Below are 16,787 nucleotides of genomic sequence, written 5' to 3'. Positions count from 1 at the left end.
GGGTAAAGAAATTGTGGTTTATATACACAATGGAATACTACGTGGCAATGAGAAAGAATGAAATATGGCCTTTTGTAGCAACGTGGATGGAACTGGAGAGTGTGATGCTAAGTGAAATAAGCCATACAGAGAAAGACAGATACCATATGGTTTCACTCTTATGTGGATCCTGAGAAACTTAACAGAAACCCATGGGGGAGGGGAAGGGAAAAAAAAAAAAAGAGGTTAGAGTGGGAGAGAGCCTAAGCATAAGAGACTGTTAAAAACTGAAAACAAACTGAGGGTTGATGGGGGGTGGGAGGGAGGGGAGGGTGGGTGATGCGTATTGAGGAGGGCACCTTTTGGGATGAGCACTGGGTGTTGTATGGAAACCAATTTGACAATAAATTTCATATATTAATAGTGACCAAAAAAAAAAAAAAAAAAAAGATTGTCAGGATGGGGGTGCTGGCTGGCTCAATCAGCAGAGCATGCAACTCTCAATCCTGGGGTCCTGAGTTCAGGTCCCACTTTGGGTGTAGAGATTACTTTAAAAGTAAGTAAATAAAGAAAAATAAAATCATCAGGTAGAGAATTTCAGTGAATCTTGGCTATGATATTTAAATTTGTATCCATGTAATATTGATACTGGCCAGAGAACCCGTTCCGAACTCAGGTTCTGCTCGATGCTTGAAAATCAATATCCCAGAGACAAATTATGGCGGGAAAGGAAAGGGTTTATTCAGGAAGCCAGCAGCCCAAAGAAAGCTGGAGGGTTTTTAAACTTTTTTTTTAAATGTTTTATTCGTTTTTGAAAGAGAGCAAGTGTGGGAGGGACAGAGAAAGGGACAGAGGATCCGAAGCGGGCTTTGCATTGACATCAGTGAGCCCAACGTGGGACCTGGACTCTTGAGCTGTGAGATCATGACCTGAGCCGAAGTGGGAGGCTCAACTGACTGAGCCACCCCGGGAGGCCCCATGCTGAAGGGTTTGAAAGGGGAAAACCTGGGAAAAGGGAGTGGGCTCTGTGCAGGAGAAGCAGGTGCCCAGGCCACGTGACTCTGAACAGACTCACTGGCATCAGTGACAAGTGTTTTTCAAATATAGTCAGGCCTTATCTTCTGGGAAACTCTGGTCCTTTACTCAAGGCCAGTGGGCTGCAAATCTCAAGGAAAGTAAGTTCTGCTACAGACTAAGGGACTTTTGTCACCAAGCAAGGTGTGAGTTCTTTCTCTCTCTGTCTCAAAATAAATAAATAAACTTAAAAAAATAAATTCTTATTTTACTCAGTGGGTTATAATTCCTTGTTACTATGTATTTTGATGTCCACACTGTCCAGGTTTGGCCGGTGGGTATCCCTTCAAACTGGCTCCTGTGTCCTTTGGACATGCCTCCACCTGCCTTTGAGGATTTCCTTCTTTTCTTTTTAAGTTTACTTATCTATTTTGGGAGGTGGGGGGGAGAGAAAGAGAGAGAGAGAGAGTGGGAGAAGGGGAGAGAGAGAATGAAACAAGGAGAATCACAAACAGGCTCCACACCATCAGCTTGGAGCCTGCATGAACTGTGAGATCATGACCTGAGCCGAAATCAAGTTCAACCAACTGAGCCACCCAGGAGCCCTGAGAATTTATTTTTATTTTAAGAATTTATGAATTCACGATGATTCAAGTAAGTAAATAAGTGGAGAAGGGGAAGCTCTTTTTCACTACTAAATGTAAAAAGAACGATGGAATTAGAGAATCATTTGGCTACCATCACAATAAGTGATTCAGTTAAGAGCCACTAATGGTTGTTGTAAAATCAGTTGGTGGATGTTTGAGGAGTAAGGGAATTTTTTTTTTATAGAACCTCAAAGTATGACCCAGAAAGATAAGTTTCAATGGGAAAAAGAGTTATTTTTGTCAAACATCAACAAAGCCAGACTTTAGGTAAGGGAAGTAAAAACATAGTGGGAACTCCAGCAGAGTCAGGGATGTGAAACATTACCAGAAGCAGGTAAGAGGGTTGGTCATTGTCATTGTCAAAATGATGCACTTCTTTTTTGATTATTTTAGGGAGACAGAGAGAGAGAGCGAGAGAGCCTGAGCAGGGGAGGGGCAGAGAAAGAGGGAAAAAGAGAATCAGGTCAGGAGCCCATCTTCTGGCTGGAACGAATGATGAATTCTTTTGTCAGCCTTTATCTTTTCCAGACTGGCACTCGAAAGGGCTGAGTGATTTCAGTGGCTTAGGCTGCTGGAAGCCACGGCAGAATGTGGGCAGAGTCCCTTAGTGCAAAGCAAGGGGTTTGAATGGAGTCAGTGTGCTGAGAGTTCTTACAGATCTATCTCACTTTACAGTAGAGAAACCAACAGACACCATGTTAACAGTACGGCTAAAACATCTCCAGGAACAAGGCTCAGTCGGCAGAGCATGCAATTCTTGATCTTGGGGTTGTAAGTTCAAGCCCCATGTTGGGTGTAGAGACTACTTAAAATCTCTGAAAGAAAAAACCATCTCCAGGAACAGGACAGACTGATATCACGTACCTCCTGACAGTGCATCAAGAAAAACACAGGGCCATTCCCCTGCCCCTCCTGCTCAAAGCACATGATCGATTATAATCAGCTGAAATGTCAGATAAAATCAAATCAGTGGACTTCTGCAAAATAACTGGCCTGTGCTCATGAAAGACAAAGATCTGTGAACTGAAGAACTCTTCCAGGCTAAAGGAGACTGAATGCCCTTGACAGTGAACACAACACAGAATCCTGGAGTTTCTTTCACCATAAGGACAGGTAATATCTAGTTAAAGTCTGTTGATTCAGTTATGGTATTGTCTTTTTTTAAACTGATATATACTTGACATATAACATGATATTAGTTTCCGGTGTACAGCATAATGATTTGATATTTATGTATATTGATAATTGTATCCTCTCTTTTTTTTTAAGTTTATTTATTTTGAGAGAGAAGAGAGAGCAAGTGGGGGAGGAGCAGAAAGAGAGGGAGAGAGAATCCCAAGCAGGCTCTGCATAGCTTGACGTGGGACTTGAGATCATGATGTGAGCCGAAATCAAGAGTTGATTGCTTAACCGACTGAACCACCCAGGCTTGCTGGTATTGTCTTTTTTTTTTTTAATTGAGGTATAATTGATATATAATATGATATTAGTTTCACGTATACAGCATAATGATTCAATATTTGTATATATTGATAACAGTATTGTCTTTTTTTAAGTTTATTTATTTATTTATTTTGAAGAGAAGAGAGCACAAGTGGGGCAGGAGCAGAGAGAGAGAGAGAGAAAAAGAAAGAAAATACCAAGCAATTTCCACACCATCAGTGCAGAGCCCAACTCAAGGCTTGATCTCATGAACCTGGAGATCATGACCTGAGTCAAAATCAAGAGTCAGTCACTTAACCAACTGAGCCACCCAGGGTCCCTGGTATTGTATTGTATTGTATTGTATTGTATTGTATGTATGTATTTAATATTTATTTATTTTTGAGAGAGAGAGAGAGAGAGTGTGAGTGGGCAAGGAGCAGAGAGAGAGGGAGACATAGAATTTGAAGCAGGCTCCAGGCTCTGAGCTGTCAGCACAGAGCCCGATGCAGGGCTTGAACCCAAAGAACCATGAGATCATGACCTGAGCTGAAGTCGGACACTTAACCGACTGAGCCACCCAGGAGCCTTCTTTTTTTTTTTTTTTTTTTTTAGAGAAAGAGAATGTCTTTTTTTTAATTGAGATATAATTGACATATAACATGATATTAGTTTCAGGTGTACAGCATAATGATTCGATATTTGTATATATTGATAATGGTATTGTCTTAATGTTAATTTCCTGATTATGCTAATTGTATTGTAGCTATATGAGAATGTTTATGCACATGGAAGTATTGAAGAGCAAAGGGGCATCTTGTCTGCAAATTACTGTGTGTGTGTGTGTGTGTGTGTGTTAAGAGAGAGAGAGGGAGAGAAAAGACACAGACAAATCAAATACAATAAAATGAGAGAAACCTAAGTGAAGAGTATACCACAACGCTTTATATTCTTTCAAATTTTCTGAAGTTAGGTTTAAAAGCATTTTGGGGGAAAAAATGCAACCCCAGCCTGACACCATAAGCAAACCAACCCCCAGTGGATTAGAGACCTGAGTATACAAGACGAAGGTAACAATGAAACATGGATAAACTTCTTACAGTAAAATTAAGAGCTTCTGTGGGGCGCCTGGGTGGCTCAGTCAGATGAATGTCTGACTCTTGGTTTCGGTTCAGGTCATGATCTCCTGGTTCGTGAGTTTGAGCCCTACATCGGGCTCTGTGGTGTCAAGGTGGAGCCCACTTCCAATCCTCTGTCCCCGCCCCCCCCCCCCCGTACTTCATCTGCTCATGCTCTTTCTCTCTCAAAAATAAATAAACATTAAAAAATAAATTAAGAGCTTCTGTGCATTGGAAGCCACTGTAAGGACCCTCTGGTCAAAGGGAGCCCCTCTCTGAGCCAGTTTTGGCCAGTGGCTGAGGGAGAGGTTCTGGGAGGGGGCCGAGGTGGTGGGTGATGCAGACACTGATGTGTGCCCTAGCCCCCCACTCAGCCAATACCAAGCATCCCTTCCCTTGTGTGATGGTCCTCTGTTGTGACTTTTTGGGTGCCCTAGAACCACAGTCCCATAGACCAGTGACAGGTGGCTCTGGCCACATACTCACTTGGTGCCCCAGTGTGCCATGGTCCCATGGTCAAGTTTTGCTTCGTTTTTGGAATGATGTACATTTCCTGGTGGGGAAGGCATAGCCCTGCTCCGGGACCCGAGGGCTGTGCACCATGACTCTTACTGGGGCTTGCCAGAAACACATGACATCTCTTTCATTATCACAGATACTTCCAGCTCGAGGGGATCTGCTGGACCTGGTGGGCCAAGCAGGGGGGGTGCTCACCCTGCAACCTGGCCCTGCTACAAAGGCCTATCCTTGCCCTTGGTCTTTTTCACAGCTGGCAGCCTTCTGTGTCATCTGATAAATGTGTCACAGTAGGGTCCCTGAGTGTGGAATATGCCACATCCCCAACTCAGAGAGACCTACCAAGTCTTGTGTTCCTTTTTTCATGCAAACTGCAATAACCTGTATTTACTTCTTTTTTTAACTCTTTTTTTTAATGTTTTATTTATTTTTAAGAGAAATAGAGAGAGAGAGAACACAATCAGGGGAGGGGCAGAGAGAGAGGGGGGACAGAGGATCCAAAGCATGCTCCACACCGACAGCAGAGAGCCCGACATGGGGCTCGAGGTCACGAACCATGAGATCATGACCTGAGCTGAAATCGGACACTCAACCAACTGAGCCATGCAGGTGCCCCTGTATTTACTTCTGAGGGGATTTCCAATAGGCCACTGACTAGCAGCCTCATTGAGGTGACGAGTCCCTGGCCTTTCGGAATGTGTGTCTCACCAAGGCCACTGATGTACTCAGCATTTCCTGTTCACAGGTCAATCACACGACGTCATCCATATGCTGGACCAATGTGATCTTGGGGGAATGCCCAGAGCATTAAGGTTCCTCTGAACTGTATTATGACAGAGAGTGGGACAATTAAAATGGTCCTGGGGTTGGGGTGCCTGGGTGGCTCAGTGGATGAGCGTCTGACTTCGGCTCAGGTCATGATCTCATAATTTGTGAGTTTGAGCCCCGCATCACGCTCTGTACTGACAGCTCAGAGCCTGGAGCCTGTTTTGGATTCTGTGTCTTCCTCTCTCTGACCCTCCCCTGCGTGTGCTCACTCTCTCTCTCAAAATTAAATAAATATTAAAAAAAATAAAATATAATAAAATAGTCCCAGGGCAAGCCTAAACGCATAATGCTGTCCATCCCGTGTGAATCCAAACTGCTTCCAATCCTCTTTCCATTTTTTAAAATTTAAAATTTATTTTAATTTTTTTATTTTTTAAAGGATTAATTTTCTTTTTTTAAATTTTTTAATGTTTTTAAATTTATTTTTGAGACAGACAGAGTGCAAGCGGGGTAGGGGCGGAGAGAGAGGGAGACACAGAACCCGAAGCAGGCTCCAGGCTCTGAGCGGTCAGCACAGAGCCTGACACGGGGCTCGAACTCACGAACCACGAGATCATGACCTGAGCCGAAGTCAGAGGCTTAACTGAGGCCCCCAGGTGCTCCCATCCAATCCTCTTTTCAGATGAGAATGGAAATGATCACATCCAGTGGCTCTGCATCATCTCCTGTGTAACGTGCTCAACTATTCCATATCTGGCCGCTGCAGTGAGGGCTGCGATCAGGCTGGGTGCCTGTCATCTGCCAGGACTCATGTGCTCTTTGTAGGGGCCAAACTGGTGAATATAACCTGGGGGTGGTGGTGATAGGAACCACCACCCTCCAACCTTTAAGGCTTTCGGTGTGGCACTAATCTCTGTCTTTCCTCCCAGAGGCAGTATTATCCTGTAACATACTCTCTTGGTGAGTGGGTAACAGTTTCAGGAGATTCTGCTTGGCTTTTCCTACTCCAATACCTCTTACTCTATGGGCCAAGGAGCCAATGTGTGAATCTGCCTGTATCAGAGGGTCCCCAAGACCAGCCCAGGTCCCGTGATGTGCTGGCAGCACCCCCAGGACTCAGCAACAGTGGGGCTCATAGTACAGCTCCTGGCTCTCAGTCGTAAGCCATGCTGGATTACAGCCAATGGATACAGATCAAAGTCAGCAAAGGGGAGAAGACACACAGTGTGAGGACCAGGGAAACCAGGCACAAGCTTCCAAGAGCCCCTGTCATTGGAGCCACATGCTTAATTCCTCCGGCAGTAAGATGTGAGGACATGAAATGTGGCCAACCAGGGAAGCTCATTAGAGACTCAGCACCCCGGGTTTTTTTTTTTTTTTTAATGTATATTTATTTTTGAAAGAGAGAGCATGAGCAGGGGAGGTAGAGACAGAGAGGGGGACAGAGGATCCAAAGCAGGCTCTGTGCTGACAGCAGTGAGCCTGATGTGGGGCTCAAACTCACAAACCGTGAGATCATGACCTGAACCAAAGTTGGACATTCAACTGACTGAGCCATCCAAGTGCCCCAGCACCCCAGGTTTTTAATAGGGGGCTGGCATGTAGGTTCTGTCTGTCCAGCATGAACCAAAATTCCAGACTCCCAAAAGGAGTGTAGGTGTTCCACATAAACCTAAACAGGTTAGGCACAGTGAGCCATTCTTATCAGTTAATGGTGGGAACTTTCCCAAAATCTAAGTTGGCAGATGTTAGCTTAGGGCTGATCTTGCAAGGACAGTGATCACAGCCCTGTTGTGTAAACTCTTTTTTGCACAATGCCAGCTGCCTAGTAGGACTGTCCCATAATACATCTAGGAGCCAGGGAGATGCCCGAGGGGTCTTGGGCCCAGCTAATTCACTGTGAAATGGAACTTGGCTAAGACTCTTTTTGGGAGGCCCAGAACACACTTGGGTTTGTTACCTGCCTCCATGGCCCCTGTAGTCTGGGATGGGTGATAGCCATGACAGAACCCGGTGCCTTTGGAACAATGGAGATGAAAGGAGACAGAAATAATATAGGCCAGGGGGCACCTGCGTGGTTGACTCAGTTGAGCGTCCAATTTCAGCTCAGGTCATGATCCCAGGGTCATGGGATTGAGCCCTGAGTCAGGCTCCACACTGAGCATGGAGCCTGCTTGAGATTCTCTCTCCCTCTGCCCCTCTCCCCAGCTCTCTTGTTCTCTCTCTTAAAAAAGAAAGGAAGGAAGAAAGGAAGGAAAAGAAAGAAAGGAAGGAAGGAAGAGAAAGAAAGGAAGGAAGGAGGGAAGAAAGAAAGAAAGAAAGAAAGAGAAAAAGAAAGAAAGAAAGAAAGAAAGGAGGGAGGGAAGGAAGGAAGAAAGAAATAGAAAGAAAAGAAAGAAAGAGAAAGGAAGGAAGGAAGGAAGGAAGGAAGGAAGGAAGGAAGAGAAAGAAAGGAGGGAGGGAAGAAAGAAAAAGAAAGAAAGGAAGAGAAAGAAAGAAAGGAGGGAAGGAAGAAAAAAAGAAAAGAAAGAAAAAGGAAGGAAGAGAAAGAAAGAAAGAGAAAGAAGGGAAGGAAGAAAGAAAGAAAGAAAGAAAGAAAGAAAGAAAGAAAGAAAGAAAGAAAGAAAAATAGAAGCCAGGTGGTGGCACACCTATCGCAAGCCAGGTGTCAATGACTACCATGATGGTTGGCAAGATCAGAATGGCAGAGTCTAGAGTGATGGCGTGCAGAATGTGACCTAGTGACCAGAGAGATGGGCAGCCGACGAGGGTATGCTGCTTAACAGATATAACCAAAAGAGATCAAGAATGGATCAGCAGAGGGGCACGTGGGTAGCTCAGTCGGTTGAGCGTCTGACCCTTGATTTCGGCTCAGGTCATGATCTCATGGTTTCCTGGGTTCGAGCCCCACGTTGCACTCTGTCCTGCCAGTTCAGAGCCTGTTTGAGATTCTCTGTCTCCCTCTCTCTCTGCCCATCCTCCACTCATGCTGTCTCTGTCTCTCTCAAAATAAATAAACTTAAAAAAAAAAAAAAAAAAAGAATGGATCAGCAGAAACCTAGGTTAGCCAAGCCAGTGGAAACTCATGATCCCTTGCCCATTTCCAGACCCAAATCAGTTCCCAGGCCCAGAACCCACTGGCTGAAGCAGAGGCCAGGTGTCCTTGTAAAAACCTTGCAACACTATGGCAAGTGCCCTGCCCGCCCCCCCCCCTCCCATCCTCTAAAGGGATCTGTTCTATTTACTCAGGTCACTGTTTCCCTATTCTCAGTTCAATGGTTTCCAAGGGGAGGGGGCGGAAGGGCAGCCAGGCCAGCTGGGAAATCTTTGCCCCTTCATGGGTATGTTTTTTTGAGCACCTACTACACACAGAGCCAGGGATAAGGTGGAGCAGAGGCATCCCCTCACAGACACTCCTGGAAGGCTGGGTAGATAGAAAACCCAGGAAAACAGAAAGGGACAAGGGTAGCCAGGGAAGGGTCCCAGGAGTCCTAGGGGGTTGCCTAAGGGGCCCCAGTGCCCGAATAGCACCAGGTCAAGGAGGACCAAGATCAGAGCCATGAATCTGTGAGGTGTTTCTGCAGGTGGAGTGTGGGCTGGGGGCAGGTTGGGCTGAAAGGAGCAAGACATACTATCATCATAGGTATTTTCTTGTGCAGAAGGCTTAGGGGCACCTGGGTGGCTCAGTTAAGCATCCCACTTTGGCTCAGGTCATGATCTCATGGTCTGTGAGTTCAAGCCCTGCTTCGTGTTCTAGGCTGACATCTCAGAGCCTGGAGCCTGCTTCGGATTCTGTGTCTCCCTCTCTCTCTCTGCCTCTCCCCACCCCTGCTTGCACTCTGCTTTACTGAGGTGTCCAGTTGACCCCTTGAGCAACACGGGTTTGAACTGTACAGGTCCACTTATATGTGGATTTTTTTTTCAATAAATACAGTACAGTATTGAAAATGTTTTTTCTCTTCCTTATGATTTTCTTTTTTTTTTTTAAGATTTTATTTTTAAGTAATCTCTACACCCAATGTGGGGCTCAAATTTATAACGCTGAGATCAAGAGTCGCATGCTCTACAGACTGAGCCAGGCCGGTGGTCGTTCATGATTTTCTTAATTTTCTCTAGCTTACTTTATTGTAAGAATATACTGTATAATACATGTAAAATGCAAAATATGTGTTATTATGTTATGGGTAAGGCTTCTGGTCTACAGTAGGCTATTTGTAGTTAAGTTTGGGGGGAATTCTACTGATTTTTGACTGTTGCTACCTCTAACCCCTGTCTTGTTCAAGAATCAATTTCCATACCACAACATTTGCCCAATTTAAGTGTACAATCCAGTGACTTTGAGTAAATTTACTGAGCTGTGCAAACATCCCCATAATCCAGTTCTAGAACATCTTCCTCATATCTGCCCCTCCACCCCCAGGCTGCCTGTGATCTGTTCTCTGTTTCTTCTGATCTGCTTTTTCTGGACATTTCATATAATGAGAGTCATACGCTATGTGGTCTTTTGTGTTTGGGGCACAACTTAGCATAATGTTTTTAAGTCCTCTGTCCTATTTTAGTGGGAGAATTGGGGGAAATTTGAATGATACCTGTAGAATGGCTGATAGGTTTGTGTCAAGGTTAATTTCCTAGTTTGTATAACTGAATTATGGTTAAATCAGATTTTCACCTTAGAGTGAGATAGATGAAGGGTATATGGAAACTGTGTACTATTTTTGCAACTTTTTGGGTAAGTAAAATCATTTCAAAATCTTTTTTGTTTTTTAAGTTTATTTAAGTAATCTCTATACCCAATGTGGGGCTTGAACTTGCAGCCCCGAGATCAAGATTCACATGCTCTTCCAACTGAGCCAGCCCCGTGCTCCCCACCTTTTTAAATTTAGTTTAGTGTCCGAGTTCTGCACTGCTTATGGTGGTCTATTGTTCTGAAATTGTGGTTTCTTCTCAACATAATGGTTCTGCTGACTCTATCACTCTCCAGAGATCCTTGGTGAGCTCAGCTTCTAGAAGGTTCCTCGGGGCCCTGTAGGGGCTGGAGGGCAGAGGCATGTCCTGCAGGAGCTCAGGGAGGGGCTTTTACCGTTCCTTCATGAGGTGAGCGTCTAACAAGGGCTGCCCAGGAGGGTGAGTGGGTGGCCCATTGCCTGGAGGGCCCCGGGCTGGACCTCTGTCAGCCAGAGCAGGCACAGCCTAGGCAGGGCTCTGAGAGACTGGGCAAGGGCAGAGGGAGCGAGGTGGAAACTGCAGGATCTGGGGAGAGCTCCAGGGGTGGAGACCCCAGTTACTGCCTGGACATCTGCCCCAGGACTTCCTCAGAAGCTGCCTCAGCTTCCTGTTGTCAGGGAAGGGGATCAGCTTGGAAGGGAAGATGTCTAGGCCTCAGAGGAAATGAAAGTCTGGCAGAGAGAAGCCCCTGAAATGCATGCATACCCACGGACACACACGTAGGCCCCAGATGAACTCCAACATGCTAGCAAGCCCAGGGGCCCTGAGAAACACATGCCATGACCGCCACAGACACACGTGTTTCACGCAAACACACTGGCACACGGTCTGCCTGCTCCTGGGGTCCCAGCTGGGGTCAGGGGGGTGGCCAGAGCAGGGGGCTGTGGTCAGGACCACTTTCAGGGAGGATAGGAGTGCTGAGCAGGCAGAGAGAGAGCTCGAGGGCACGTCTGGCATCTGTTCCCTTGTGCTCCAGTCTCTTTCTGAGCTTCTGTCAGTCATTTCTCCACCATTGAGCACCTACCATGGTGACTGGCAAGCTGGTCCAAAGCAGGGCACAGACACGGAGACCCATCCCTGCCTCTGAGGAGCCCGCTGCAGCCCCTGGGGAGCAGCTGGTTTGCTGGGGGCAATGATGGCAAGGGGCATTTGTTGGGCATTGGCCAGACCATGAGAGGGTAAAAGGGGTTCTTGGGGAGCCCAGCAAGCAACAAAGCTCTTGGGCTGGAATCCAGGCTTGGGGACAGCAAGGAAGGAGGCCAGCTGGGTGGCAAGGATAGAGCTCCAGAGGTCATATGACCCTGACATATGGAGACTCCCCCAGAAAGACCAGGCAGAGGGTGCCAGGAGATCACAATGGCCCAAGACTAAAAGCAGTGGCAGTTGCCCCAAAGACCCAGCTGCTCTGTTCATCCCACGGCATGGCCTGTGCCTGCTTGTGGCCTTGCCATCTCCTGCCTGTGCTCAGGTATCAGTCTGGACTGTGCCACAGCTGACCAAAACCCGCCTCCAACCAGCTTGAGCCAAAAGGAGAAGTGGCTGTGTTATAAAACGGAAAGGCTGAACGGCCAGGGGCTGGGAGGGGGGGGGGTGGGAGGTGGGGGGAGTGGGGGGGTGGTGGGGGAGTGGGAGGTGGGGGGGATGGGGGGGGTCCCAGGCAAGGTGGTCCCAGGAGGCTCTAGGACACTGGCCACCTTTCTCCTCAAAGTGTGGCCTTGCGTTAGCTCTGTCTTCCTCAGGTTGGCCAGTAGCCATAAATGGCCCTCAGAAATCTTCCTCCTCACTTTGAGTTCCCCTTCCCAAGGTTCTTAGGAAGTTTCCAGAACTGCATCTTACCATCTTGTGTTAGCCTTGGCTCAGACAGTCAGTTTGGACTCATATGTTCATCCCTCAAGCCCAGGAGGGGTGGGAGGCAGCTATATCCACACCACAGAACCTGACAATAGGAAGGGTTGGAACCTCAGGAAGGAGGGACCCTGGGCAGGCAGAAACAGCAGGTGACTGTTCTGAGGTGTGAGTCCCAGGAGATGCTGGGCTCAACCACCCTGGGTGGGCTGATCCATCCTTCCGGGCCAGCAAGGTGGGCTTCGGGATGGCCTGTGTGCATGGAGCCCAGGGAGCTGTGAGACCGGCGGGCATCAGGTTTCTCGAGGGGAGCAGGGACTCAGCTGTGCCCAATTGGTCTGGGTGCCCGGACTGCCCTGCTGTCAGAATTGCATGTTATATAAGAGCCCTGGGCTGTGATCAGGGAAATAGGTAAGTGGGTGTGTATAGGTGGGAGTGGGGTCAGGGCTGGGAACCCTGGAGGAACCCATGACCTGTGTCCAGGTGAGAGATGACCGGGGCAGGGCAGGGCTTGGAAGGTGCATGGAGTGGGGGGCGGGGTGGATTTGAGAATAAGCAGGACTTGATCAATAGGAAGTGGTGTAGGCATGTTGTGTGGGGGGTGAGGGGGCTAGTTCAGGTAGGATCCTCTGGTTTCCTGAGACCAGACTGAGGACAAGGGGAGGTCTGGAGAGCCACCTAGGACCTGCTGAGGGTACAGGGCCTGAAGGACACTGGGTTGACCCAACACTATGGTGTGCCCAGGTGGATAGCTTGGGCTCTGTCAGCACAGGACTAGGCATAGAAGAGGCAAGAATGCCTGGGAGGAAGTGGTGGGGCCGGGTTGTCCCCAGCCTGCTGCTCTGTCCTGCCCAGGCTTTGTCTGGCCCTGGTTTCTGTCTGCCTAGCCTGACCAGGCTCCTGGGCTCTTGCTGGCCATGGCCACGCCCCTCTGTCGTGCCCCCTCCACTAAGTAGGGGCGGGGAGATCGAACCAGTCTTCCTCTCCCCGACCAGCCTCTGAGCCAGCCTCTGAGCCAGCGGAAAGGGGCTGATAAAAGCTCCGCAGTTCCTTTCCACACACCAGCCCGGCTGACAGACCTGCCAGCACCATGAAGGACGAGGTGGCTCTTCTGGCCACTGTCACCCTCCTGGGAGTCCTGCTGCAAGGTGCGCTGGCTCCTGTTTGGGAGGTGGGTGGGCCCTGAACTCCTGCAGCCTGTCTTCTGCCCTCCAGGCCCCGGGGAGGTGCTGGAGGGCCCAGAGTGGGTGCGGGGCAGAGGCAGGGCTTCTGGCCCAGACTCCTGATGCCCAAGCTCTTCTGCCACCAGTGAAGGCTGGGATACCCCGGGGCTGAGACGCTTGTGTTGTTCTTGGTTAGGGACAGGGAAAGCCGTGGAAGGAGTATTTGCAGGGTGAACTGTGAAAACCTTGGGCAGGGACCAAGGCTGACATGGGTGCCTGACCAAGGGAGGGGACAGTGAAATGGAAAAAGGCCCCTGAGGGACAACTGAGGTAGGCATGCCTTGTGTGGGCTGGGAATGGGATATAGAACCCTGGAAGAGGGCAGGGGCTTTCAGGGAGCAGGTGGGGCATGCAGGTGTGTTAGGCTCCAGGATCTGGCATGGGGGGCACCAGAATGAAAGGGTGATCTGGTGGTGGGTACAGAAGTGGGTCAGCCATGGGCCTGGGGTGGCCCTGGTCCAGCTGGTCCCTGCCCTCTCCAGCTATCCTCTTTCTGGGGGTCCCAGCAGGACCTGGCTTTGCCTTCAAAGGAATTCTCTCTATGCTGGGATGGCATAGAGCTAGACAGGGCTGGAACCTGCTGCCTGGCCCTCCAAAATTGCATGGTGACCTTTTAGACTGGCCCTACAGGACATGTTCCGAGGCTAGATATCTCTACCACTTGGGACACCATTACCCCACACTGTATGGGCCAGGACAAGGCTCAGCCTGGGCAGGGACCCTGGAAGGGCCAGAGCAGACAGGCTGACTGGATCTCCTGCTGCACTGGCAAGGTCGGTTCTTAGCCCCTCCTCACATAGCCATGGGACCCCCCTCTAGCTCCTACACTGTGATGGTCCACATAGCCTTGGCACCCACAGTGCACTTGGGATGGGATATTTCTTCAGAAGGCCTCACACCAAGCGCACCAGCGCCACAGGACTTGCTGGAAGATAGCTGAAGACAACCAGCGCTGGAGCTGTGTGTGTGATGGGGGCCTGCCCTGAGACCAAGAGAAGGGCCCTTGTGCACTTAGATCCATCCATCCATGCTGGAACAGGATGGGGGACGGGGGCAGGGTGCAGGGGAAGGCAGAGCCCTGGAGGCCTGGTGTTGGACTAGATGAGTCTCAGTAGCAACCAACTGGGGGGTAGGGGAGAGGATGTATGTCAGACTTTAGGGCAGAGTCCAGAGCACCTGAGCAGAGAAACTAAAGCAGAAGACCACACCACAGTTTGGAGGCACAGGGCCCCAGGCTTGAGTGATCCTGGCCGGAAGTAGGGTCAGGAGCCCTCCCCACCCCCCACTGCATCCACCTCTCTATTGGTGGGGACCAGGAACTGTAAACCACAGCGTGTGTGCTCCCCTGCACCAGGGAGAATGCAGACAACTCTGCCCTCAAGCCCTGGTGGCATGCCCTATTCAGGGACCCCCAGAGCCAAGATCATGTCTAGAGAGTGGGAGCTGGTCATTTGTCTGTGTTTTGCAAGTCAAAGGATTCAGGAGCACAGTCCTAAGCTTGAGGGCCCCTCCCTAGTACAGGTGTAACTGTGACGCATCTCAGGGTGGGGGAAGAGGGACCTTGCCCTCCCCTTGAACATCTTGGACACAGGACAAGCCCAGAAAGAGAGGGGGCACGAGGTCCCCTCGGGAGGACTTTATTTTCCATGGGGGCTTTAAAGGGGAATCATGACAAGTTCAGCGTGTAGAAAGGAGAAAAGGTGGGAACCTGGCGGAGGTTGAGGGCCTCGGGGCAGCCAGACCTGACTCCCGCCCCTACTCGCCCCCAGCCTACTTCTCCCTGCAGGTGATCTCTGCACGCAGAGCCTTCCGCGTGTCGCCGCCGCTCACCACCGGCCCGCCCGAGTTCGAGCGTGTCTACCGAGCCCAGTGAGGCGCGGAGGGAGGGCTCGGGGCAGGAGGGGAGCGAGCCCGGACAGCTGCAGGGTCCGAGGCCCCCCGCCCGCGCCCTCACGCCGCCCCGCCCCCACCTCAGAGTGAACTGCAGCGAGTACTTCCCGCTGTTCCTCGCCACGCTCTGGGTCGCCGGAATCTTCTTTCACGAAGGTCTGGGCTCCGGGAGGGCGTGTACGCCCTGGAACCACAGGGTCTCGCGCCAGCTGGCTCACCTAGCCCCGCCCGCCCCTCTCCCAGGTGCGGCGGCCCTGTGCGGTTTGGTCTACCTTTTCGCGCGTCTCCGCTACTTTCAGGGCTACGCGCGCTCGCCGCAGCAAAGGTGAGAGCAGGGTCGGGGCTCGGGGAGGTCACGTGGGTCCGGGGAAAGGCTGTTTGTGGGAGGAGTCTTGACCATCCGGGCAGCGAAACTGGGAGACTGGCTGGAGGTGGGTCCCTTTTGGGCAGGAGACGGGTCCTGGCCAAGCTGGGCGGAGGTGGGTGGAGCTGGGCGGCAGGGTAGGTGGGCGGAGCCGCCGTCGCTCCGCCCCGCCCCTGCTGAGCCCTGCCCTTAGGCTGGCTCCCCTGTACGTGAGCGCGAGCGCGCTCTGGCTGCTGATATCGCTGGCGGCGCTCGGCCTGCTAGTCCACTTTCTCCCGGCCGCGCTGCGCGCCTCGCTCCTTGGACCGTTTCGGACGCTGCTGCCCAGGGTTTGAGATGGAGGACGCCAGGTCGACGGAACGGGAGAAAAGCCAGAGCTTCCGGGAGGACAAGGGAGGGGGTGCTCTCTTTATCCTTAATCTTCAATTAAAGTGCCGGTAACCGGGCTCCGAATTCACTCTCTAGGTCGGAGGGGATCGCGCACTGCGGCTGTGGAGCCCAGCCCTGGGCCGCAGCGGTCGGGTAGGCTTCCTGGGTGTGGGGCTGCAGAAAAGGGTCCTCTCGGCCGGGCCCACGGCCGCCCTTTCCGTCGGGGCTCACCCTACGGCTCCTTCTCCCCGCGTTCAGCGCTGAAGTCGCCTGTCTCCTCCTCTGAGGCCTGCCCCTTCACTGTTCCCCAGCCGCCCTCTTCCCCGTCCCCTGGCTTTCACAGCTGACACTAGGGACTTTCCTCGGTCAGCACTCGGTCCCTGCCAGCTGGCACAGTGTGGATGTTCAGGGCACCCTGCCTCAGAGGCATGGGGGCGACGACCAACGTGGTCATTGTAGTTGTGACGGGCGCTCTCAGAGAAACGTCCGGGTGCCCTGTGGGACCAGACCTGGGGAAGGCCTGCAGGCCGGGCAGACCGTCCCTAAAGAGGTGATTGTTTTTTTAGCTGCGTCCGTGGAGGAGAGGAGCTTTCCAGGCAGGGCAGCCAAGCGTGCACAGGCCCCGAGGTGGGCGAGAGACCCTAAAATGTGTTAGCGACCGGGGGACGGGGCGGAAGGTGAGCTGGGGCGGCAGGTGGGGGGCTTCGGTACCGTGGACCAGGGCCGGGCTGGGACTCATGAAACAGGAGGTCGGGATGCCTTGGGCTTGAGAGGCCGCCTCTGGAGCAGGCAGTTGGGACGGATGATGGAAGCTAGGGGGCGCCTTTGGCGGGGGGGGGGGGGGGGGGGGGGCGGGGGGGAGATGGTCCTCAGGAAGCAGAGGCGGTTTGGGTCGCCAGGCCCAGGA

General features: G+C 51.0%; 1 protein-coding gene across 2 annotated transcripts; it reads left to right on the top strand.

The window, feature by feature from the left end:
- Positions 1-2,674: 2,674 nt before the first annotated feature.
- Positions 2,675-15,957, top strand: LTC4S (leukotriene C4 synthase). Of its 2 annotated transcripts, none has more exons than XM_042982041.1 (5): positions 2,675-2,753; positions 15,027-15,126; positions 15,233-15,303; positions 15,391-15,472; positions 15,705-15,957. In XM_042982041.1, the coding sequence occupies exons 1-5, from the start codon at positions 2,696-2,698 to the stop codon at positions 15,844-15,846; spliced, it is 453 nt and encodes a 150-aa protein (XP_042837975.1). In that variant the 5' UTR covers positions 2,675-2,695; the 3' UTR covers positions 15,847-15,957. The 2 variants fall into 2 exon arrangements, with proteins under 2 accessions (XP_042837975.1, XP_042837970.1); XM_042982036.1 differs by lacking the exon at positions 2,675-2,753 and adding an exon at positions 13,032-13,182.
- The last annotated feature ends 830 nt before the right edge of the window (positions 15,958-16,787 follow it).

This window comes from Panthera tigris, chromosome A1 (assembly GCF_018350195.1).
Source record: "Panthera tigris isolate Pti1 chromosome A1, P.tigris_Pti1_mat1.1, whole genome shotgun sequence".
NCBI lineage: Eukaryota > Metazoa > Chordata > Mammalia > Carnivora > Felidae > Panthera > Panthera tigris.
The sequence above is the reverse complement of the archived record's forward strand: the minus strand, read 5'-3'. Positions and strand labels throughout refer to the sequence as shown.